A 22,345-nucleotide genomic window follows, 5' to 3' on the forward strand; every position below is an offset into this window, starting at 1 on the left:
TTAAAATTATTTTGAAGGTTATTAATGTTTCTTCTTAAAAATGATAGCCTGTGTGCGTGCGCAAATAATTTAACCCAGTCACATAGTCAACCCACAGCTGGCATTCTTTCTAATGTTGCCCCTGTATGTACGTTTATTTGTTTTTGTCTAAACGCAGACAAATAAAGACATGAGGATAAACTTCTGACAATGACAAAGTTATGTTTATTTTATATGATCATCCTTTATGTTGTCAACACCTCTAGGACAGCACTACACCTAAGCAAACATGACAAAATAAAGCAAATCCACATCTCCCTCAGTCACAACAGTACAAATCGACGTTGGTAAAACTTAATACACAATTTACTTCATCATAAAATGAAAACAGCTCTGCATAGGGTTCCCTGGGGGAAAAGGCACAGTTATAAACAGCTCCTAAACTGTGTTTAGCCTCAGAGAAGACGCTCTAAAGCTTTCTGGGGCTGAACTGAGATCAGCTGAAAGGAAAACACTCAACTTAGCATTGCTTGGCTATAAACGGAGATTTACTCATTGCATAGGGAATACAGTCTGTGCAGCAAAACTGAGGGACCTGAGGGAGAAAATGGCAACAAGGCACAAAGTCAAGCATGTTCACAAAAATACAGTATGTAACACACAACATGAAGATAACCAGGTCGAGGTTTATAGTGGATGCATATATGGTGTAACATTGAATGTGTGCAAGGCAGAAAGACTGAGCAGTCACAGTAAGACTACAGGTAGAAGTGCGGTGACATTAAATCCATTTCAGATCAATTCACTGGCGATTGTCCAACAAAAAGAAAGGCCACTGGATAGATACACACACTTTACAGCAGCAGTGCTTCATTGCTATTCTACAAACAGTGATCCCTTGTTTTCAACAATTAATAATACAAACATAGTTCAGTAATTCATTTTTTAAAAAAAACACCACCAACAACAACAACAACAAAAAAACAAACACACAAATAATTTGGAATGTTTGATTCCCTTACCAGGAACAGACGCACGGCAAATACATGACAGACTGAAATTTCAGGCACTTATAGAAAGAAACATACAGCAGAGGTAAACAATAGTGCAAAGCCATATTCAAGGCAGAGGAATGATTCAGCATGTAATAGTAAAAAGTAACATAAAATAATAATAATGATAATAATAATAAAAAACAAGCGTGACAAAGTGAGTGGAGAAAGGCCGACAGGAAAGGCACAGTGTGCTGATCAGACAGTTGGCTCCATGGCGCTGGAGCCCAAGTGCAAGCAACGGGAGTGTCTGCAGAAGGTGCAGAGAGGCTTTGGATTCCAGTGCATGTCTGTTTTTGGTCTTGTATAGTTAGCCCTGACGGGGAATGACAGAGGACTGGGATGAATGACGTCGGCTTTCATAGACCGCCTCTTTCCAAGAGAGCAACCTGCAGAGCGTGGAGACATTTTGCTTCCTGCAAACTCAGGAGGAGAAGCACTGATCAAACATGACTTTTGTAACTGATTCTCAACATGACATACAGCACAAAAACACAGCCCCAGATCAATACCTCACTCTGACTGACTGGAGAGACATGGAGCGCAGTACAGCACTCTTCCTGAGTCAGCGGAGTGTGTGTGTGTGTGTGTGTGGGGGATAAGGCATTGGTCTTCTCTATTCGTGGGAGCCAGTCAGAGAACACAGCAATAGTGGAGTCTCTCCGTGTGATGCTTTCTGTCCAGGATGTGACGTTTCATCACACGCCCTGCGGCTCTCTGCCACCTCGGCGCTGGCCTGTCGCTCGCACAGGCTGCCCAGAAGCTGAGCCGTCTTGAAGACCGAGGCGTGACCTGCAGGCTTCAGGGATTGGACCTTTGGGAGGTTCTGCAGGGTCCGCAGCATCTCAGCAGACACGATGGGTAAATGCTGCTCCTGGATCAAGCTGTTGGGGGCGGGGCGCAGGACCGTTTCCCGCTGGGCCGCCGGCTTGGGGGTGGGCCTGGCTCGCTGGGACGCGGCTGCTCGGACAGAGCTGGAGTTGAATTTCTTCTGAGGCGGAGGTGATTCTTCATCCTCCACCGATTGGTCACTTGAAGTCAATGCGCTGTCGTCGTCCGAGTCGTCGCTCACGCCCCCGTCGTTGCCACTGTTATCGTCGTAGTCCTCTTCTTCTTTGGTGCCATCTCCGTCTGTGATGTAAATCATGTCTTTGGGCAGGGAGGTGAACTGGTAGACGAGACGCTGACCTTCAACTTTATTCAGAATTCCTCTTTGGTAGTAGTACCTGCATAAACACAAGTTTCGTATTAACGAAATTGATCATCAACCATCCAGATTTGCATCTTTCACTCTGAAGTGGGAATAGGGACACATTTCTGTGGAGCAGCGTATTTCATAAAGTACCTGAGTGCTCTGCCCATTGTCTCATAATTCATGTCAGGCTTGTTCTTGTGTTTGCCCCAGAGCCTGGCCACAGCTTTCGAGTTGACCAACTTGAAGATCCCCTCCTGTGGGTTTGTCCATTTAATGTAGCGGGGGCAGACCTGTCGGTCCTGTAACAGCTCCATGAGGAACTGCCACAGGTACAGCGTGGTTCCACCTGATCCACAGAAACAGGACATTATTATTAGGAACATATCTTCTAGTCATTTGGTCAAGGATAGATCCTAAAGAATTCCCTCTGACAAATGCAGTATGTTGCATTTCGGGAGTAAAGTTATGCAAAATTACCTTTACCAATGTTTTGAAACAATGCTATGTTTCTTCAGCCCTGAAATGAATTCCCAGAAACTGAGAAAAGTCCATCCCTTCCTTCAGTACGTCTCCTAAACTCTGCCTCTTGAGACGACTTCACAAACACCTTGTTTTTGTCTCTTTTCAAGCATGCAGAAGGTCCAATAAAGCATCAGTTTTAGAGACAGCATTTTTCCCCCCAGAGACTGTAAAAAGGTCTAAAGGGGTTTTTGGATTACTAATGGAGTGAGGCAGCTCCATGGGTAGTCCAGGATAGAAAATGAAAATTTGAAAATAGAAAATGGGGCCCTTAAAAAAACTTAAAGTCCTAGGACCTGTTCTTGTGTCTGGCTTTTCAGCTCAAGTGACTATTGTGCTATGCAAGTAGATTGAGGAAGGTGCCTCTCTGCCAAGGGCCAAACTAGTTTTGTAGAGAATAAATGTACCTTTATTGTATTTGTCCTTCTTCACTATGATGTCTGGTGTTGGAGACTCTGCCCTCCTGTGTCGAGGTTTTCTCCCTGCGTGGTTGAAAAATGAAATTGGTTTGTGAGTGAGACATATAATGCAATTACTCAGAGCATAATTCACTTGAGATTGGCTGACGCTAAGTGACTGACCTCTTTTCTTAGTCTGCAGCTGCACTGTGGGTTTGTTGGTGTGGAAAGAGGGCCACTGTGTCTGATCGAAAGCCCCCACAATTCCCTCTGCTGACACGGTCACCTGGGTAACAGGAGTGGTGATGACGTCACCCAGCGACGGCAAGAACGTCTGGGCTGCAGGGGAGGCGGTGAAGGGGGGTGGGGGGTGGGGGTGGACGTAAAGAGATTCAATGGGAAAGAGCAGTCAGACGAGTGCAACACCGAGACAAAGAGGCATTAGTGGGGCATCTTCAGCCCGTTGGTGCACACTTGGAGTATGAAGTCAGGTGTGTGTGTGTGTGTGTGTGTGTGTGTGTGTGCATACTGTAGTGTTGCTCCAAGGACAACGTGTCAGGGCACTCCATGTTGAGGAGTGAGTCAGCAGCAACAAGTGTCTCCATGGTCTCCTCCTCTCCACTTTCACATGGATCCACTGCAGAGCACAGAAAGAGTAGTTGACGTGCAAAAAACTATTTCTGGCAGGCAAATTGAATAAAGCCCCTCAGCATGTCAGACCGATCCTTTACTGGAGCAACTACAAAGAGAATATAAATTATACTCTGATTCTTTTCTATTTTTAACTTGCACAAAATCTCATTTTTCCATCTATGTGCCACAGTGAAGTGTTTCTCTTGCATCGACACCAGCACTCTTGAAGGGTACGTCTGTCTGGAGAGGCAGTTGATCTGTATGTGCAAATATCTATGCAAAAACATGCGCCACCAATTCTTGCCTACCGAGTTATAGCCAATGTTGCAAGCATGCAGTTGTCTCTTTATATTGTGAAATCAAATCCCAAGTTTCAGTGACATGGACGGCACATCCTTCCAGTTTGGACAAACCTCATTGTTACCTGAACCTTGGAAATAATGGAGGACATTATGGTATTTATACAGCCATAAAAACGAACCACTCAGCAGTCAGACACCGGGACACTAATATCTATCACGTATACAGGGTAATGAATATCCAGTTTCCTCTGTGTGCATATAAACACTGTATCCTGAATATTATTGGAACCAGAATAGATCTCACAAACTGTGTATCTGAAGGCATTAAACAAGGAGGCAGTGTCCAGTGCTGAGGCCACTAACCAACAAGCGTCCATCCTGTCAACAGCAAAAGGGAAATGAAACCAGTCTCACAATGAGACTAAACTTTTTTTGCACTTGCCTGTTGTCATTTGTATTGAGAGTGTATTGAGAGGAAGGTCACATGTCAGTTTGGAGCGCCAACTCAAGCGTTTCAAACCAAGGACACTTGCATGGACATAGAACTGAACTCGAGCCCCAATTTCACAAGATCCTCTCCATCCACCAGCATCCAGCCGCAAACAGTGTGCCGCTTAGAGGCCTGTAGATGGACTTAATGTGGAAGCAGTTGATTTCCTGATGTGCTGGAGGTCTCTTGGGGCCCCAGGTCCCTGAGACCATTTAAGTTAACTTGCGAGCCCGCTCCCCCCCACCTCAGATAAAAAGGTTGTGAAGCAGCCTAATGGGGAACGTTCCAGCTAAACGGAAAAGTAAAGAATCCGTTCAAAGTCTGGCAGCATTGACTCTTAAAATGTCATTTTCAACCTTTAATGTTACTTTTTTTTAATTTAAGTAAACTGAACTTGACCTGACTTGGCCTTCTTTTAGGTGTGTTTCGCTACTCCGACTACCTCCAGGCTAATGACATGCGAGTGACTGAAACACATCGCATCCATCCGCGTACAACTCGTCACATGTGCGTCCTTTGGAGGGACGTGAAAACGTTGTCAAACTGCTGAGGCACGTCGCCGTTTGAGCGCGATGACGTAACACTGACAGGCTTCGCCAGTAAACATCTGCTAGCTAACAAACAGCTGCCCTCCGTTGCCCCCCACGGGCAATGGGAACAAAAAATACCCCGCTACGGTCATGTCGAAAAAGGTGACGCCGTGACGTCACCCTTTTTGTGGCGAGCAGCTCTTTGGAAGGAGTTGCTGGGAGATGACGAGCGGCGCCGTGTTGCTGCTAGCAGAGTTACCCGAGCCTCGAGGTGCCTCCTCTTCCCAGCACTACGCACCGAGCAGCAGAGAATGTCGCAAAAAAACACGCACGCACACGGAAACGGCGATTAAAACTTACTTTTATTTCCGGCCGCTCACGCGTAACAAGCTAAAGCATGTGTGCCGTAGCCCCCAGCGACCACGTCTACATCCTAATGTGATTCATTAACCGTCTTTCCCTGGCGCACAAGACAGGAATGTTTTGTTTCACTTCCTGTTTTTTTTTCCTCCTCAGAGGGTGGTACATGTGCGAAGGGTGCCATTGCGCATGCGTGGCCTCACAGGCTTCTACTTTCAAAGCAGAACTAATTCCAAGTATCCTAATTAATTTTCCTGAACAACTTTTTAAACACCTTTTTGTTTGTTTAGAAAAGGTAAGCGAAACATTCTGGTGTGTGTGTGTGTGTGTGTGTGTGTGTGTGTGTGTGTGTGTGTGTGTGTGTGTGTGTGTGTGTGTTAGCTACTAACCTTTGAGCAGATGATGGTGGTCTTCCTCTACTACATGCGATGGCTCATAGATGGGACCAACGTGTGAGAGCAGGTGGGAATGATGGAGACCCTGCTCCACAATCACTGTGGGGTAATCTGCATAAAGTCCCAACTGCCACACACACACAGAGAAAGAGAGAGAGAAAGAGAGGAAACAGTCAAATTACAATCTCCTCACATTACCCTCACCACGGCGTGACTCCCAACTTACCTGTGGTGACATGCTAACATGGTCGCTGGCAAAGTCAAAGATGAGCTCTGACTGCTGGAGCATGGCTGAAACTCGTCACACAGCAGCTTAACAAAGTGGAATTAGCATCACACCTCTCCTCCCTTGATGAGCGGTTTCACTTTTTCTTCCTCTAAGGTGCCTGATCTTTGCAGAGAGCTCAGCCTGGGATACGACGAGCGCTGGTCTGGTTCCATGCAGAGCAGCCCCAACAGTGGCAGAGTTATGTGAGTGTACTAATTGACCAGAGACACAGAGGCGTCACAGGAAACTCGCTCGCTGCTGCTGCTGCTGCTGCTGCTGCTGCTGCTGCTGCCATCGACTCTCGATGAGGAAGTGGGGGCTGCTAAACTGTCCTGTGGTCTTGCGGAACCTGTCGCAGAAGAACAGAGAGAGAGAGGGAGAAAAAAAGCACACTGCTGTTATTTATGGGTGATGGAGATCCGTTAACACGTGATATGTGTACGCCAAGGGGCCACACCTGCAGCCACTGTCAGCTTGTAACCGGCAAAGCAGTTTGACGTAAATGCGCGGAATAAATGCATGTGGTCACCATGATCCGAAAAAAGGACGAGGACAACCACCGCAGCTTGCTTCCCCCCGTCTCGTTCTGTCGCTTATCTTGCCTCTAAAAGAGGCTTAACAAGCAACAGGAAGGAAACGATTGCACTGCAATATGTGCCTGCTGTGTGTGTGTGTGTGTGTGTGTGTGTGTGTGTGTGTGTGTGTGTGTGTGTGTGTGAAAGAGGAGGGGGAGCAGCCTGAAACATGATGTATTTCCACGGTGTTCAAGGTTTCAGGGTCGTTATCTGCACATTCCTGCCTATGACTGGGACAAAACCAGCGAGCTGGCTGCTCTTTATCACTTATTCACAGGGTTCGCTCACTTTTTGGAGCAGGTGACCAAACTTTGCTGCGATGCTTTGCATTTCGACACTTAAAAAAAAAAAAATCAAGTAAACTCTGTTTTGTGGTTCTGCGTCTCAAATTGAAGTTGCACACCTGCACTCCTTCCAAAAGGTTACCCCAGCTGTTTGATTTGGACACAATATCTTTAATCGTCAATAAAAGCAAATGACACAGTCGATAAATTCCCAACTTCAAGTTTCATTAGTTCTCAATTTTTGTTCCTAAAGCCACACAGTCCATAACCTTTGTAGTTGCATCAGCTACCAAAAGAATGCGGGCGAGTGTCTTTCTTGTTGTGTGTCTCTGTACGTGCGACTGAGACGCAGCACGTTTTGGTCAGTTATCACACAGGAAGCAGAGCTCAGCTAGGAGGCACCACTTCCTGAGTTTTATAAACTGCTCTGCTCTCCTGCCAGTATCTCTGCCGGCAATGGCGTTCTGTTTTTTGGGTAGTTTTTTTCTCATCTCAGACTTCTTCTGATGTGCGCAGTTGATTAACTCCAATCAACGGAGTTGAGTCGATGAGTCAATGCTAAAAGAGTTCAGAAAAGTATCCAAAAACTTTGTGAGATGTTATCACCAATAAAATGCATGTTTTATTTAGAAATTTAAAGCTTTGAGCGCTGCCTAGTGACTGATCACATTTTAGGTGAGAAGTTAAAAGCGCAGCAGCACCGCAAGTTTTTGCTCCAAATGACATCATTAGCAGAGGATATCAAGACACAATTAGATGGTGTTTTGGACTTTAAGATTCCATGTGCAAAATTCCCCTTGCCCGTGTTTTTTCTAACACCAATGTGTGTCTCTGTCAGTCAACAAACTCCTTGGAAATTAGAAAAATAAAAATAAATCTTTTTCATGCTCTTTTTTTTCAGAAAGTTTGTGCTAAAAGACTCAGCTCTGAAAATCAGTCTCTCGTGATGTCACAAAGTCCCCTGAAACCACTCACAGATTAGTGGCCACGCCCCCAGCCAGGTGTTGGCTGCGAGACTGCCTTACTGTATGTCCAAACATGTGGAACATCCAAGAAAGGATACATTTCTAGCGTGGAGCCACTAAAGTGGCCCAAAAGGAAGCTTTGTTGAACTGGGTGTCAGTGCCCTCTGTGACATCACAAAGGCCTTGATTTCCAGGTCTGAGCCCAACGTCTCTGAAAAGGGAGCATGTGAATTTTTATTACTTACATGTTGAAGTGTGAAGAGAAGAGAAGCAAACTTAGTAAAATGTGTGGCTTTTAAAAGTTTGGAACTATAGCAGCAACAATGTCGCAGTTTTAAATATTTAGCCTTAGCATTTTCTTTACATTAAATAACAAAGATACAGTAAAACAGATGAGATTAATCCGACTCCTGACTTTGAAAACGCTGTATTCTGTTTTAGTTTCGCATCACAAGTCAGTTAAATAAACGGGCGCTGCACTTTGAGGTGAGTGTCGACACCTTGAGCTCTGGGAAAATGTTGACGGACGCGTTCTCCCCACCCCTGCCTGCTCCATAGTGTCACTGATGGCCTTTAATGGTTTTTTTGCACTTGTGCTAGCAAACGCGAGATAAAAAAGGAGCCTTCACCCGGCGCTCGGTGGCGCCGTGCCGCGTCAAAACATCTGTATTCTAGCCGTCCTTCCCCTCCTTTGAGTGTTCGCTGCTGCTGCCTGTCACTGCACCGTGTGGTGTGTGCGCGCTCATTGTCAGCTTGCCCTGCAGCCCGCTGCTGTTGTGGAGAGAAAAAGCGTCTGACAGTACAGAGACGGGCGCTCATCAGCACTCCGGTCACATAGGTTCGTCTCTGCGGCCTCGACTCGGGGATCTGAGCCTGTGAAGTGGCTGCCAGGCCCCTAAGGACACTGATAAGCCCCCATAACATTCATTCCAGTTTGTATGCTGGAGAGTGTGTGTGTGTGTGTGTGTGTGTGTGAGAGAGAGAGAGAGAGAGAGTGAGAGTTAGAGAGTGAGTGTGTGTGTGAAAGAGTAGCAGCGAGGCTCTGTGTCTGCCTGTGTGTGTGAACGAGGCCATGCTGATAACAGTATGGCAGGCGAGGGAGCAGCTGATAAGCTCCTCTTGTTGCTCGGGGTAAGCAGGCGTTGTTAAATGAACAGAGTGAAAAATGCACTGTGTATGTGTGTGTGTGTGTGTGTGTGTGTTTGAGAGAGAGACTTAGAATCATGGAACATTGGAGGTGGTCACAACACACCTACCTGTCTTTCTGCTTCTGCTTGTCTCAACCATCCAGTGGCTGTTTCTCTCTAGGTGTGTGTGTGTGTGTGTGTGTGTGTGTGTGTGTGTGTGTGTGTGTGTGTGTGTGTGTGTTTAAAGTTGATATTTGCATACACTTACGTGTGGGTATTTTTAACGGCGGCACGTCTGGGGCTGAGAAGAGGAAGTGCGTCAAACAGCCTCGTATAGAAAACTCAGTGACAAACACTTTCACTTTCCCTCCCCTCCTCTGCATATGACAGAAGCCACACACCTACAAGCTCCAGTGTCCCTAGTTGTATGAAAGCAGCCCCCGTAAAGTCCTCTGGTGTACGTCACGGTAAAAGTAGCAGCAGCAGCAGGCTTACCTTTGGCTTTGGAGCGTGTGTCTGTCCGGCAGCTCACAGGACTAGAAGGGAAATGGGTGTTGCCCTCATTCCCACTTGGATAGCAGACCTGGGATCAGTTTCCTTTTTGCAGACTTCCCCTCACAGAGGAAAGTGTCACACAGATTTTGGATTTTTTTTTTCTCTCTCTCGTCCTTTCGTCCTTCTCCCTTTCTTCCTCTTCTCCACTCAGTTATCTCTTCCTCTGATTTTTTTTTTTGTCGCCTAAGACAACTGTCAACCTCCCCCGGTCAGCTGTGATTGGTCACCTGTATTGTGAGTCAAGGTAACCCATGGTGACCATTGTCAGTGTGGAGCAAGTGTAAACACAGGCGTATTTGCAATGTAAAGCAGCAGAGAGCCACACGGCCGGTGTGCAAACATTGAAGTGGTTTATATGAAGAGGAAACAGCTTGGTGTGTGTACGTGTGTGACACTGTCCGGCTCAATGTCTATATTATATCAACACATCAGCTTGGACTGCAGAGAAATATAAAAGAAAAAGAATTAATGTCACTGTGAGGTCCCACATTAAACCAGACCAATGTGAGTGTGAGTGTGTGTGTGTGTGTGTGTGTGTGTGTGTGTGTGTGTGTGTGTGTTCATATATATATATGTATACACACATATAAACAAGCTATATTAATAGTTTAACTATATTATAGTATTAACTATACAAATTAAACAAACAGGGCTTCCTGCTCCCATGTTTCTGAAGGGGACTAAATCAAGCCTTTGAGGGCAGAGGCAACACCTGGCTTGAGGTGTTTGTTTGTTACCTGGCAGAGCTGTCAGTCAGTCAGTCAGTTAGTCTGCAGAACTGTGTCTCCTCAAGCAGTTTCTAAAGAAGTGGGTCAAGCAAAACACATGACAGGACAGAGACACGGGGTTGTTATAGAGCAATAATATAATTACAATATACACACGATATGGGACCTTTGATATCAGGATGTTGACACTGGGTCATGAGTAATGACCTCAGCTAAACTGGAAGGTCCATATAAAGAAAATAAGTGCCTTGTTCAAGGCCCTGATGCTCCCTAGTGGCAAAACCCTGCATCAACACCTCTACCTGAAAATGTCATTGAAAAGTGTTGTTGTTTAATTTTACCATGACAGAGGACAAACTTATGGGTCAGGGTTGCATGAGGTTGTGTTTATTCACACAAATAGAAAAAGAATTGCACACATTGCCTTTTTACGGAGTCGCCTCCCATTGTATTTGAATAACACATAGATAAGAATCGTTTGGGACCCATTGTTTGGCCAACCCATCAATGCCTGTGAAGAGGTCATGCAATCCCAAACTCTGGAAACTTTATGAACCTTCCTTGATTTCCTTTGGCGTGGGCAACTTCAAGAATGTGCTGGCTTGGTTCATAAATCCAGTTTATTTGCTTTGAAGGTCAAGTTTTATTATAACAATATGTGTCAATGTGTGTGCAAGTGAACAGAGGAGCTGCGGGCACGGTTCTGTGCTGGAGGAGCTTCTCGTGCTTCTCAATCTGTGGGGGGAAAGTTTCTGAAGATGAAGATGATGAGGAGGTGGATTAGCTCGTAATGCTTTTCTAACATTAGCTGATTAGATTACTTATTTTTTTAGATAAACAATTTTATTAAATAATTTTACATATTTGTTAATACTGCATAGGTGAGCAAATATGTTCTGCCACAGGAGCAGCACCACATTTTATTATAATATATATTTTCATCCATTCTGAGTTGTTGGGTTTTGTCCGGTATTATTACCCTATGCTAGAGGCCACCAGCAGGGGGAGACCAAGATGCACTAACTTTTATCTTTTATCTTGCAAAAAAACAAATTCTGTAAATTTCCCCTAATGGTTTCATAGGCCAGAGGACTGAGCTTAGTTCCACCTGTTCCACATCAATCATGATCTGCAGACACATCCAGCGCGACGTCCATGCTGCTGGTCGTTACTCTGTTCTGTCATTGTACAGTTTGTCATCCCACTGTCAGACAAGCTAGCACGGGAGAGGAGCAAGGACAGTATGGAGCCGTTAGATATTTCACATTCATGCAACGCTGGACTGATTAATTCCTTCTGCTGCTCACGTCTGCACACCTTATGCTGTTTCTACAGTAATATGTGTGTGTGTGTGTGTGTGTGTGTGTGTGTGTGTGTGTGTGTGTGTGTGTGTGTGTGTGGGTGGGTGTGTGGGTGTGTGGGTGTGTGTGTGTCCAAGGTGTGTCCAAGTGAGCAGCGTTTGTAGATCTGTGACAGTGAGTGATGGGGCGCCTTATGTTTTTTGTCATGTCTGAACCGCTCTCCAAAGTGTAAAAAATCGATGGTGGGCAGCCAGGAGCAGCTCCTCAGGAAACTTCAGCGATTTTCTGCTCACGTAGCTTTTGCTCGTTTTTGCTCTGACGAAGCGGGGATGCAGGAGGGTCTTCGTTTATATGTATGTATGTATGTATGTATGTATGTATGTACATATGTATGTATGTATGTATGTATGTATGTATGTATTTTATATGTTTTAAAATAATCTCATGTGTGCCACATTAGTCAGGTGAGATCATGAGACACAGGTGCAGGACTGATGTTCATTAGCCAAAGTCTGGTGTGTGTTTTCAGCTGTGCGAGCCTGTTCGATTTTCCAGCCAGGACGACATAAAGGAGCAAATGCTGAGCCTTCAAATGCTTAAAAGGCAACGCGTCCAGTCGATTCTGCGCCGACATGCTGAGCGAATGCGAGAAACGGCAGATTGTTGAGGCTGAAGACATGAAAGGCTGTTCAGAGAGAGAGAGAGAGAGAGAGGGAGAGAGAGAGAGAGAGGGAGAGAGAGAGAGAGAGAGAGAGAGAGAGAGAACTGGCCGCTGACAGATAGCTTTGATCAGGACGTCCTCTGCAAGGCCAGACTTTGATTAGGCTGCACTCACCAGACCCTTCACTTCAACTCTGAAACTTCTCGTGCAGCCAGTGCATTGAGGAGACTCTTTGCTGCGGCTGTAGTAAGACAGTAAAATGCCCAAATTCCCGATGCTATAAAACCTGGCTGCTGCTGCTGGGGTCCTCTCCCCTGAGCTGCAGGCCACACTGCACAGTGTCAGACCAGTTGTTTCCATCCAGCCCACACTGCGCAAATCAACGTTCTTGCTTGTCACAGTCACACCATACATGCGAAGAAGGCCTTCCGGCTCCTGCTGCCTTGCTTGACAGTCGTTATCAATGACAATTTTAAGGCTCTGCCGCAGGGTTGTTTACTACTTACTTAAAACCTCTTGAAAGAAACTGAATCACACGCTTGGTGGGCAGTGAGCTATGTCCTTTTTTCCAGAGAGAACTGAAGGTGAGATACACACGTCTCCTGTAGGCGCCAGGATGTGAGAGGTTTGTTTTACTCTTTTTGCCGTCAGCCTTTAACTGCAGCTTCTTTTGCTTTGATTACATATTTTCTGCGCATTCTTCCCTGTTTGCTGCTCTGTAGTAATGATGGTGGATCCGCTCGTGGCACAACTTCAACTGTTCAATAACCAGAATTTCCAATGCTTCAGAAATCCATCCGAGTGCACAGTCGCTAGTTGGGAGCAGATGATTGGCCCTCGTTCCTCCCAGCCAACACTGTAGCTTCTGCCTGTTGGCTTTAGCAAAACGGGTTCGCTCATTTTTTATCTGATTGCCTTCAACTCAAAATAGTCTTAACAGTGGCTGATAATTCAAGATTTTTGAAGTAGTTTTTATTCTTTTCAAACATGCAAATATGCAGCTGATGTTTGGATTCAACAATGCAAATTAGCACATTACTAAGCTGGGGTCACCAGTCTGGGGACGGTATATTGAAAAAAAGTTTTATAGATTAGAGATTGTTTGGGTATGACTTTGGTTTGCTCCCGAAATCAAAACTCTCCTCAGAGAACAATTAAACTATCGGCTGATAGAAGCCGCTTGCTTCTTGAATATGCCTGAAAGAACTAACTTTCTTGTGGGGTTTCTTGCTGGTCTCACTGTTATTTTCTGGTCGATAAAATACGGTCCATTACATCTGTGGAAGGCAGGTCTTCAGCTGGTATCTTCAGATACATCTGCCTAACTTATGTTGCGAATTAGCCTTCAAAAGGACACGCTGCAGGAGGAATGCACCTTTTTTTTTGCAACCCATGACTGTTCTAAGCTGGCTTCATTTTAACTCAACCCTTTTTATTGAAGTTTCCAGTCAGAGGCAGTATGCAAAGAAAGCACGCCGACGGATCGGGAGAGGCCTTAAAAATGAGGGTGGCGGCTCCGAAAGTTGGATGAAAAAAACAGGTGGAGGAAAAATATATAAAATGAATATCTACAATTAAATAAGGGATAGTGAGGACACGGGTCATGGTGGATAAAGAGCGATGGCGAGGAGGAGTGTGGAGAGATCACAGGACAGAGAGCTCCCTTTTACAGCTAATGTGACATGCATGACACTGCTTTAGCCTGCGGGAACATTCCCAGGTCAGCGCTGTGTGTGTGTGTGTGTGTGTGTGTGTGTGCGCGTGTGAGTCTGTGTGTGTGTGCGTAGTGAAGATGTGGGGAGGGAAATAAAGAGATCATAGTAACGCCCTGCCTTCACAATCACATGATGCCGTCTCCCGTCACACTTAAATGGAACCCGAGCGCACAAACACTGGCTCCAGCTGCAACCACCAACCCGGCGTCACAGCCAAACACCACTGAGGCCAGGTGTCACCACAGATACGGGCTCAAGCAACCGACGGCGTCATTGTAATGCAGACACAACTCGCTCGCACGCTGAGATTCAAATTCTTGTAACTTTATTGACTGTAAAATGAGGCCCCGCCCCCACTCGACCACCCTCCCCGAATAACGTAAAAAGTCGTACCAGCTGGTGCAGAGTGATATTAACCATTAGCTCAAAAGACGTGCGAATCCTAAGACACAAATATATATACATATACATATATATATATATATATATATATATATATATATATATATATATATATATATATATATATACATATGTATATGTATATACATACATACATACATATATATAAAGATCTCGTAATATTAATAGTGGAAGGGTTAAAATCACAGCTATCAGTAGTTTGGTAACTATTTGTAAAATACATTGATTACATCGCAAGTGAATTTTACATAAGACGGAACCTTTGAACTGACTACTTGTACTCGTCAGAGCTCCTGTCATGTGCGTTTTGGTGCCAAAAAAGTGGATTCAAGTTCGAAAGCTGTCCGTAAAAATGTAGAAAATGACGCAGGTCCCCAAAGAAGTAACATTCACCGTCCAGGCAGCGAAGCCCGACGAGCTGTCGACTGTCAGTCCTGGACGCGGCGTCGCACTTGCGATCCTTTTTCGTTGCCATCAGTTCCTAGAATTCGGCGACTTTTCACACCGATCCAAGTGTCAAACGCTCGTCATCCAGGAGAGGAGCTTTATTTATTTGTTATAAGCGCTTATTTCTTACCAAAGGACATGCAGCAGTCCTAAAAAAAACACAAAAAAAAAAATAAAAAGTTGTGGTCTTCATACGCTCGTCATCCAGGAGAGGAGCTTTATTTATTTTTTATAAGCGCTTATTTCTTACCAAAGGACATGTAGCAGTCCTAAAAAAAACACAAAAAAAAAAATAAAAAGTTGTGGTCTTCATATGACTTGTCACTGTGTCACTCATCCTTGTCTTCCATCTGCAGCTGAGACGCCGACGTTCAGCCTCGTTATCTCACTCCTCGGTCTCTCCTCCTCGCTAGGCCGTGGTGGACTTGTTGGTCATGCGGGAGTTGCTCTGATCCGAGGCTCGCTCCGTGACTTTCATCTTGGTGCAGAGCTGCTTCTCGTCCATCAGCATCTCCGCTGGCAGACACCAGCAGCACAGGCAGGACTGCGGAGGGACAGAAGGGCGGGACAGTTTGCATGAGAAAATGTTGTCAGGGAAGGAGAAGGAAGAGAAGGTGAAAACGGCCTGTCGCTGGAGTCCATTAGTTTGTCATCTTAGTTGGTTTGTTATATAACCGTTTCAGAAAGAAAAACGACAAAAAATGCACCAAATTGTTTTTTGTAGAATTCTCTCTGTGGAATTTACTAATAATGTTTTTAGAAAATCTAATTCAACAATATTTTGATCAGAATTGTATTCAATTCAGTCTCTATGCTTCAGTGCAGTAAACTCACAACAGGGGCAGTGCTGTTGCAGATTGTGTGCCGCCATTTTAAATTTACACAGCCTTTTTTAGGTTGAAACAGGAAAACAGATGCTAAAACAGAAACAAAGTTTGCAGAGTTGATGCCAGAATAAATTTTGCTGCGACAAATGAGCGCATTTTAGCTTGTTGGTGGCTTGTGATGCTAGCTAGCCCGCTAACACACTCACAATAGGTGAATCATTTCAGTTCTTTGGACCATTCTGAGGGGATTTTCTCAAAGTTCAGCTGCTGTGAAGACGCCCTGAGTTTGAAGAATTCTAGTTGTTCGGTTCTCACCCTGAAGCAGTTCTTGAAACGCTTGCTGACCATGTAGAGGGCGATGGGGTTTATGCAGGAGTTCACCGACGCCATGTTGATCCCTATGTAGTCCAGCACCAGGAAGAAACTGCAAATTGTTCAGGAGAAGGATGTTAATCTTCTGTCCCTCCGAGAAGAGCACTGTTCACAAGAGGGTAATAAAGGTTTATAAAGGTCTATTCTATTCTTCATACCTGAGCAGCTCACAGCGGTTTGGATCCCGCTCGTCGTAGATGGTGAGCTTGAGGATGCGGCTGAGGTGGAGAGGCAGCCAGCACAGAGCGAAAACCAGAACCAGGCAGAACACCGTCTTGGCCACTTCTCTTCGCTGAACACATGCAAAACACAAGGATCTTTTTTAAAGGGAATTTACTAAAAAAATATAAATATATATTTTAAAATTGTTTTTTAAAGCTATTTTTGATAAATCATAACAACTGAACACACTGAAATAAGCAATTGTTAAAGATTTCTGATTTTTTGGGTTGAAGCTCAAATGAGAGACACTTTTTGGGCGTGCGGATGAGTTGAAAAGCCACCGTCCCACCTGTTTGAGGTGGTCGCTGAGGGCGATCTGGACCCCGTTCTTCTTCCTCAGCATCTCGCAGGTCATCAGCGTGTAGAAAATAGCGGTGCAGGCCAACGGCAGGCAGAAATACACTCCAAACAGCCACCAGTCCTTGGCCGACTTATAAAACTATGTTGAGAGCAGGGAAAACAAAATGGGGTTTTAGTTGGCAAGGCAGGTACATTTTTGGGAAAGAGGTTAAGAAAAGGATTTGTGTGTTTGTGTGTGTGTGTGTGTGTGTGTGTGTGTGTGTGTGTGTGTGTGTGTGTGAGTGTGTGTGTCTGTGTCTGTGTGTGTGTGCGTGCGTGCGTGTGTGTTGCCACACGCTCGTGTCTCTATGTTTGTGTGTTTCTGCAAGAGTTTGTGTGTGCACGTTTCCAAGGCAGACCTCTTGATTTCTAATGAGAAAAAAATTTCATTTGAAAAATTGTATGAGCCCATATTAAATATTTGAATTTTTATTTTCATCTAGATTTTCTTGCAGAGTTTTGCATATATGTGCATGTCTGTTAGCCCGTTGCAAATGTGCGCCTCTGTCAGCAATCCCAGTTGCGTCAATGCACACCATTGTTTTTTGTTTGTTTTCATTTTTTGTCCTTTTCTTTAAATCTCAGAACACTGGATTGTTTACCACCTAAACGGGACTCACCCTCATGAAGGCACTTTTCTGCATGGGGTGCAGCAGGCAGATCCTCAGGTGATCGCCCTTGTAGTCCATGGTGATCATGTCGAAGGCCACGGCCTCTGGCACGGCCAGGATGATGGACAGGAGCCAGATCAAGGCGATCTCGATGGCCATCCACTTTGGAACTCCGATCCCTTTGATTCGGCTCCACGAGGCCACGGCACGATACCTGCAAGGTACCACATGTGGAGAGTCAGTGGCAGCAGCAGCACCAGCAGCAGCGCACAGCTCTGCTTCCTGTTAGCCAACAGCTGCACTCTCCTCCTGCACACGATGATTTAGCTATTTTTTTTAAGGATTGAAACCATGTGCGTGTGTGTGCGCGCGCGTGTGCTTATAATAGGGTAACCAAACCACTTGTTTTTTAGTGCATTTCCTGTTTTCATACCCTGTCCTGAAAAGACTATTTCTATCCATACAGAGGAGGTATACTTTAAATATTTTGAAATCTTTGAGTAAACTTTGAGAATCATTTATTGCTGGGCCAAGTGTCCTGGTTTTCAGTAATCAAAATATACTCCCCAGCTTATCAAACGTTTTCCAGTACGTTTAACCAATGTGCTGTGTTAGCCTCTGCCTTTAAACTGTTGCAAACCCAGCTGACAAAACTAACACTAATTCTTCATTAACTCAGCAGGGAGCTGACACAAGTCTTGAACTCTGCATGGAAACGTTTTTGGAGCTACATCCAGAGTTCACTGAAGGAATAAAAAGGAAGCTGCTGCGTGCTTGTCATCAAGGCTTGGCTGCTTCTATCAAAGCATTTTGATCATAACTGAGCAACTTTTCCTCTTTAAAATAGCTGCAAAGACTTTCCACTGCACTAGACTTCTTTCCCAGGCTCTGACTTCGACGGACTTCTAAAATAAACATTTTGTCTTTCAAGAAGGAAAAACGAAAATGGCAGAGATTCAGTCAGAAAGGGAGCGAGCGACTGGAGCTTTGGAAGGGTTTACCTGTCGATGCTCAACGCACACAGACTGAGCACCGTGATGCCCACTGAGGCTTTCTGGATGAAGGGCACCAGCTTGCACAGGGTCACTCCGAACGGCCAGTCCTCAGCCAGGAGCTGCAGAGACACACAGACAATTAAAGGACACGTTCCTGCTGTTCCCTGTCGTCTCAGGAATTTTGAGGGGGAAAAAAAGCCTCTCAGTCATATCACTCAGTCATGGCTTTCATTCTCTCCCCTGCTGCTTTGCTATGGGTAATGTTCTTTATTATTCTTTCTCCTCCTTCTTTCCTCCGAGAGGCACCTTAACCCTGAGCGGTACAGCAGCCCCTGGAACTCCTCTGAACATGAGACTTTTTCATGTCTGCTTTGACTGAGTGGCTGGAATGTAAGCACAGATCAACCAGGATCATATGTGGCTCCGCGACTCAGCCCACACCCGGCTCCAGTGTATTGTAGCCACTCTGTGTGCGAGTGGGTCCGGGTTGTGTTAACATGCACCCGAATACTCACACATGCACGCACACACACTAATAAGAGAAAACAGATAATAACATACCAGAGAAGTGAGGGGGATCAAGAGTGGTTTAGAATCAAATAAAGTGAAAACATGAAACCTACAGTAGGTGTGTGTGTTTGTGTGTGTGTTTCAGGCCTGTCTGTGTGTATAATAGACTGAAGCACACTAAATAATTCTCTATTATCTCTCTCTATAATTCAATGTTGAAAAGCATTTCGTAACTTTATCATCACCATCAGGTCGCCAAATTCAAGGTCAATTTAAGACATTTGTTTTTCATTCCAGTCTCCAGTGGTGGAGCGACCCATCTGCTGACCTCCAGACAAGAGCACATTTAGCCCAGTGTTTGCAGCCTCCTGCTGAAAGCTAAAACTGATGCCCCGTTGGACCTTCTGCATGTTTGGAAAAGGGGTAAAAACAAGGAGGTCTTGAAGCTGTCTTATAGGTGGAGGGTATGAGGCAAGGCATCATTGCCCTTTGTGACATCATCATTGTTTAATGTACGATAAAGCAGGCTCTCTGTGCAATAACTGTTACACTCATGTCCATTTGCACGATTCAATGGTATCTTATATCTGCATTACTAGTTTTGTTCTTACGTTTAGTATTGATATATTTTTTAACTATTGTAATTTGTATTTTAAAGGTACCATCTTTAAGGAGTTGCTGTCCAAAATGTGTTGCATACAATAATGACAGTAAGGCTGATACTGATTCTCAGTATTTTCAACAATTTCTTGGCCGACGCGGTGAAACTTTCCCATCGGCCACCACTCACCTTGTAGACGTTGATGGGGATTCCGATGATAATGTGCAGCAGGTCACCGAGCGCCAGGCTGCCGATCAGGATGTTTGGTCCATTGCGCATGCACTTGTTCTTGTAGATGATCCTCAGTAGGGTGGAGTTGCCGATGATGCCCACCACAAACACCAGGCACGACACCACCGTGTTGATGTACTTGAAGGTGTCCCGGATTTCCGTGGGTCCAGTGCACATTGGCGGCAGGCGGCGGCGCGGCATGCTAATGTTGGGCCTCACCAGACCCTTCATGTCCCTCTCCACCAGCCCGGGCTTCTGCGTGGTACTTGGAAAGTCCACCGTCGATTTGTCCTTTTGCTCCTGCTGCCCGCTGGCCGCCGGCACTTGGCCCGCAAGGAAGACGAGCGCCAAGCACACAAGCTGAGTCTTCATCCTGGAGTTTGCTCGGAAATATGGCTTCTATCCACAGGAGATCCTAAACAAGAGGATGTGATGTGAAACAGTGGAGCTTTTCATTCACCACACTGTCTATAGAGATATTACTGTAAGCTGTTGCAACCCCTGGTGTTTGACACACTAGGCTTAAAGGGATCGTTCCCCTGTAATCAACCTAGCGAGAACTAACATGAACACAGCTTAGTTTTGCTATTTCAAGACAAATGTGACTGCTAAGTACTGGACACTTGGATGACACCACACTAGCAGGGCAGTGTTATGTGTTTTTGTTGTTGTTGTTTTTCATTAGATTGGCATTTGATGGAACTAGTTTTGAAATAAATCAAAACACTGTAAATAACAGAAAAAGGAAAAACAATTAGGAGGTTTGATTTGCAAGTATCACCACAGACTGATGATCTTTTACCACAAGTCTGATCTCTGAAAGTCAAAAAGAACTGTTTTTGTGACATAAACAAAATTTCAGTTTTTTTTGGTCCGTGTTCAGGTCAGGTTTTAAAATTGGTAAAGCAAATACGATTAAAGTTTAAATCCACGGAAATGATTGGAGAGATGATAGATATTCAACCCCTCAGGCAGCGGGGAACACTGTGCACTTCCAAAAAGGGCTTCAAAGAGAGTAAGAAATTGACAATTTTCTCCAGGAAAACTACACAGAAGAGAAGCTGTTTTGAAAAGCAGCTGCCCAGGCTCACTCACCTCCTCTCTCAGCAAAACTTTGAAACAATTCCCAGACGTTCTGGGTCTTTTCTGTCAAAGTCCCTCAGACAGATCTTTTGGAGAAAACAAGAGAAAAATTAGAAAAAAAGAAATCCCTGAGGTGGACTGTTGCTCTCTCTGCAGTTACCGTCCGGTCATGCTGTTTTTTCAGCAACTGCTGCGAGAAGCAGCGAGGGAAGCATCTGATTGGTGGCCCGCAGACTCGGTGGGACTCCTGCAGTAGTTCCCTCCTGTCCAGGAGGAGCTGCCGAGTGTCAGCGTCTGAGTCGGCAGAGTCAGAGTCTTGACCTGGCCGCTGCTCTCAGACCCCTCCTCTTCTTATGTAGGAGGCGGGTGGAGGGGGAGCGGCAGGGTGCCCGCAAGATGTTCACCAGTTATTGAAGTGGCCTCCTTTCAACAGAGGATCGCCAAATAAAAGTGCCGTTACAAGAGGAGCGGTGAAGCAAAGGTATTGACTGGAAGCTTTTTGTTCAGCCCTCCTCCACAGCAGCTCTATCACCTGGACCTTATCAGCCTGCGTCGGTGAACGTTTTGAGGATAAATGCACCAGGTTTGCCAAACTGTTGCTCAACGTCGCGACAAAGTCCAGCTGAAAGGCTAAAAACACAATTTATTTTCTGATAGTATCAGTCCGTTTCCTGTAAAAGTGCAATTTTCACCATTTGCAGGCCCTTGTTAAAAGGAGCACTTTGCCGTTTCTCAGCACAAATGTGTAATGAAACTAGGTCAGGAATGTGCAGTTATTTCTGAAATCCTGGCCAGTGGGGAAAAAAGGCAGGAATGTCTGTTTTGCTTTTAAACCTAAACAGAATAAACCTACAACTACCAGAATGCAGTGGGACTGTTGCCTCACAAAGCTACAGCCACTGACTTGCAGCCGGTGCAGGGACAGGAACTCAAATGCAAAAGCACCAAAACCACAACCAACATGGTTTTAAAAGTTGGAATCATGCAAAAATAAATAAATAAATAAATAAATAACCTCAAATAAATCTAGTAGAACACTGATAATAATAATAATAATATTTAGCCGGTCTCCTGGTGAGTTATGGTGTTCACAAGACTGCAGAAGTCACCACATGCGTAGCCTTGTCCACTGTTGGAGTGAGTGTCACACAGATCCTGTTTATTGTTCAAGTTTTTTTCACCCATGGAAAAGTGTCATTGCTGACACAAAGGAGATATGTGTGTGTCCCCTCACTTGACCCTCCATGTGCCTTTTGTTTGCCATAATGTGCTCTAATGCTTTGACTGGTTTTTAACTCTCCTTTTGCTCACATGGGCACGCGCGCACACACACACACACACACTCACACACACCGTCCAGTTGGGCCTCTCTCAGGCTCTTTCTTGCTGCATTTCCACTGCACGAAAAACAGGAACCAGGACTCCTGGCGGCCACATCTGCTTGAGCCCCTGTTGCTTCTCCCCTCAGTTTTTCAGGGGATTTAGCCATGCAGACGGCCATCTGCTCCAGATGTGTCTCCCCATTGATTGATCTGCCACCTCAGCGGCGTCTCAGGAACCTTCTTGTGTTGTTGCCTCCTCCAGATTCCCCGCCGCCTCGGCTCTGTTTGGTTTGAGGGGAAAAACCTCTTCTCCTCCCTTCTCTTTGAGAG

At 45.2% G+C, this 22,345-nt stretch overlaps 2 protein-coding genes and 1 long non-coding RNA gene across 6 annotated transcripts; 1 reads left to right on the forward strand and 2 right to left on the reverse strand.

The window, feature by feature from the left end:
* Positions 1–181: 181 nt before the first annotated feature.
* LOC142884786 (ETS-related transcription factor Elf-1-like) lies at positions 182–9,763 on the reverse strand. 4 transcript variants are annotated; one of them, XM_076020684.1, is made up of 8 exons: positions 9,568–9,763; positions 6,080–6,470; positions 5,848–5,980; positions 3,673–3,780; positions 3,327–3,482; positions 3,153–3,227; positions 2,377–2,572; positions 182–2,257 (listed from the first exon to the last, which is right to left on the reverse strand). In XM_076020684.1, the coding sequence occupies exons 2-8, from the start codon at positions 6,140–6,142 to the stop codon at positions 1,648–1,650; spliced, it is 1,341 nt and encodes a 446-aa protein (XP_075876799.1). In that variant the 5' UTR covers positions 6,143–6,470; positions 9,568–9,763; the 3' UTR covers positions 182–1,647. The 4 variants fall into 4 exon arrangements, with proteins under 4 accessions (XP_075876799.1, XP_075876798.1, XP_075876800.1 ...); XM_076020683.1 differs by lacking the exon at positions 9,568–9,763 and adding an exon at positions 6,579–6,728; XM_076020685.1 differs by lacking the exons at positions 5,848–5,980; positions 6,080–6,470; positions 9,568–9,763 and adding an exon at positions 5,459–5,789.
* Positions 8,761–18,182, forward strand: LOC142884791 (uncharacterized). Its single transcript, XR_012926201.1, has 3 exons — positions 8,761–9,076; positions 17,248–17,494; positions 17,953–18,182. It is a non-coding gene; the product is annotated as an uncharacterized LOC142884791 (long non-coding RNA).
* LOC142884787 (endothelin receptor type B-like) lies at positions 15,120–21,019 on the reverse strand. The gene is made up of 8 exons (XM_076020687.1): positions 20,706–21,019; positions 19,569–20,025; positions 18,275–18,387; positions 17,283–17,487; positions 16,613–16,762; positions 16,260–16,393; positions 16,045–16,153; positions 15,120–15,446 (listed from the first exon to the last, which is right to left on the reverse strand). The coding sequence occupies exons 2-8, from the start codon at positions 19,980–19,982 to the stop codon at positions 15,312–15,314; spliced, it is 1,260 nt and encodes a 419-aa protein (XP_075876802.1). The 5' UTR covers positions 19,983–20,025; positions 20,706–21,019; the 3' UTR covers positions 15,120–15,311.
* Between the last annotated feature and the right edge of the window lie 1,326 nt (positions 21,020–22,345).

The sequence above is a fragment of the Nelusetta ayraudi genome, unplaced genomic scaffold (assembly GCF_046127955.1).
Source record: "Nelusetta ayraudi isolate G7.1 ecotype Tasmania unplaced genomic scaffold, CSIRO-AGI_Nayr_v1 ptg000011l, whole genome shotgun sequence".
Classification (NCBI taxonomy): domain Eukaryota; kingdom Metazoa; phylum Chordata; class Actinopteri; order Tetraodontiformes; family Monacanthidae; genus Nelusetta; species Nelusetta ayraudi.

What these genes read in the sequence shown, in the direction of transcription:
- LOC142884787 (XM_076020687.1), bottom strand. Translation starts at nt 19,982, where the DNA reads ATGAAGACTCAGCTTGTGTGCTTGGCGCTCGTCTTCCTTGCGGGCCAA. An exon ending in AGAAAAGTGCCTTCATGAGG is followed by an intron (nt 16,763 to 17,282) that starts GTGAGTCCCGTT and finishes CTCTCAACATAG; the next exon opens with TTTTATAAGTCGGCCAAGGA. An exon ending in GTTTCAAGAACTGCTTCAGG is followed by an intron (nt 15,447 to 16,044) that starts GTGAGAACCGAA and finishes GTCCCTCCGCAG; the next exon opens with TCCTGCCTGTGCTGCTGGTG.
- LOC142884786 (XM_076020684.1), bottom strand. Translation starts at nt 6,142, where the DNA reads ATGCTCCAGCAGTCAGAGCTCATCTTTGACTTTGCCAGCGACCATGTT. An exon ending in CCACCATCATCTGCTCAAAG is followed by an intron (nt 3,781 to 5,847) that starts GTTAGTAGCTAA and finishes TGTGCTCTGCAG; the next exon opens with TGGATCCATGTGAAAGTGGA. An exon ending in GCTGCAGACTAAGAAAAGAG is followed by an intron (nt 3,228 to 3,326) that starts GTCAGTCACTTA and finishes TCAACCACGCAG; the next exon opens with GGAGAAAACCTCGACACAGG.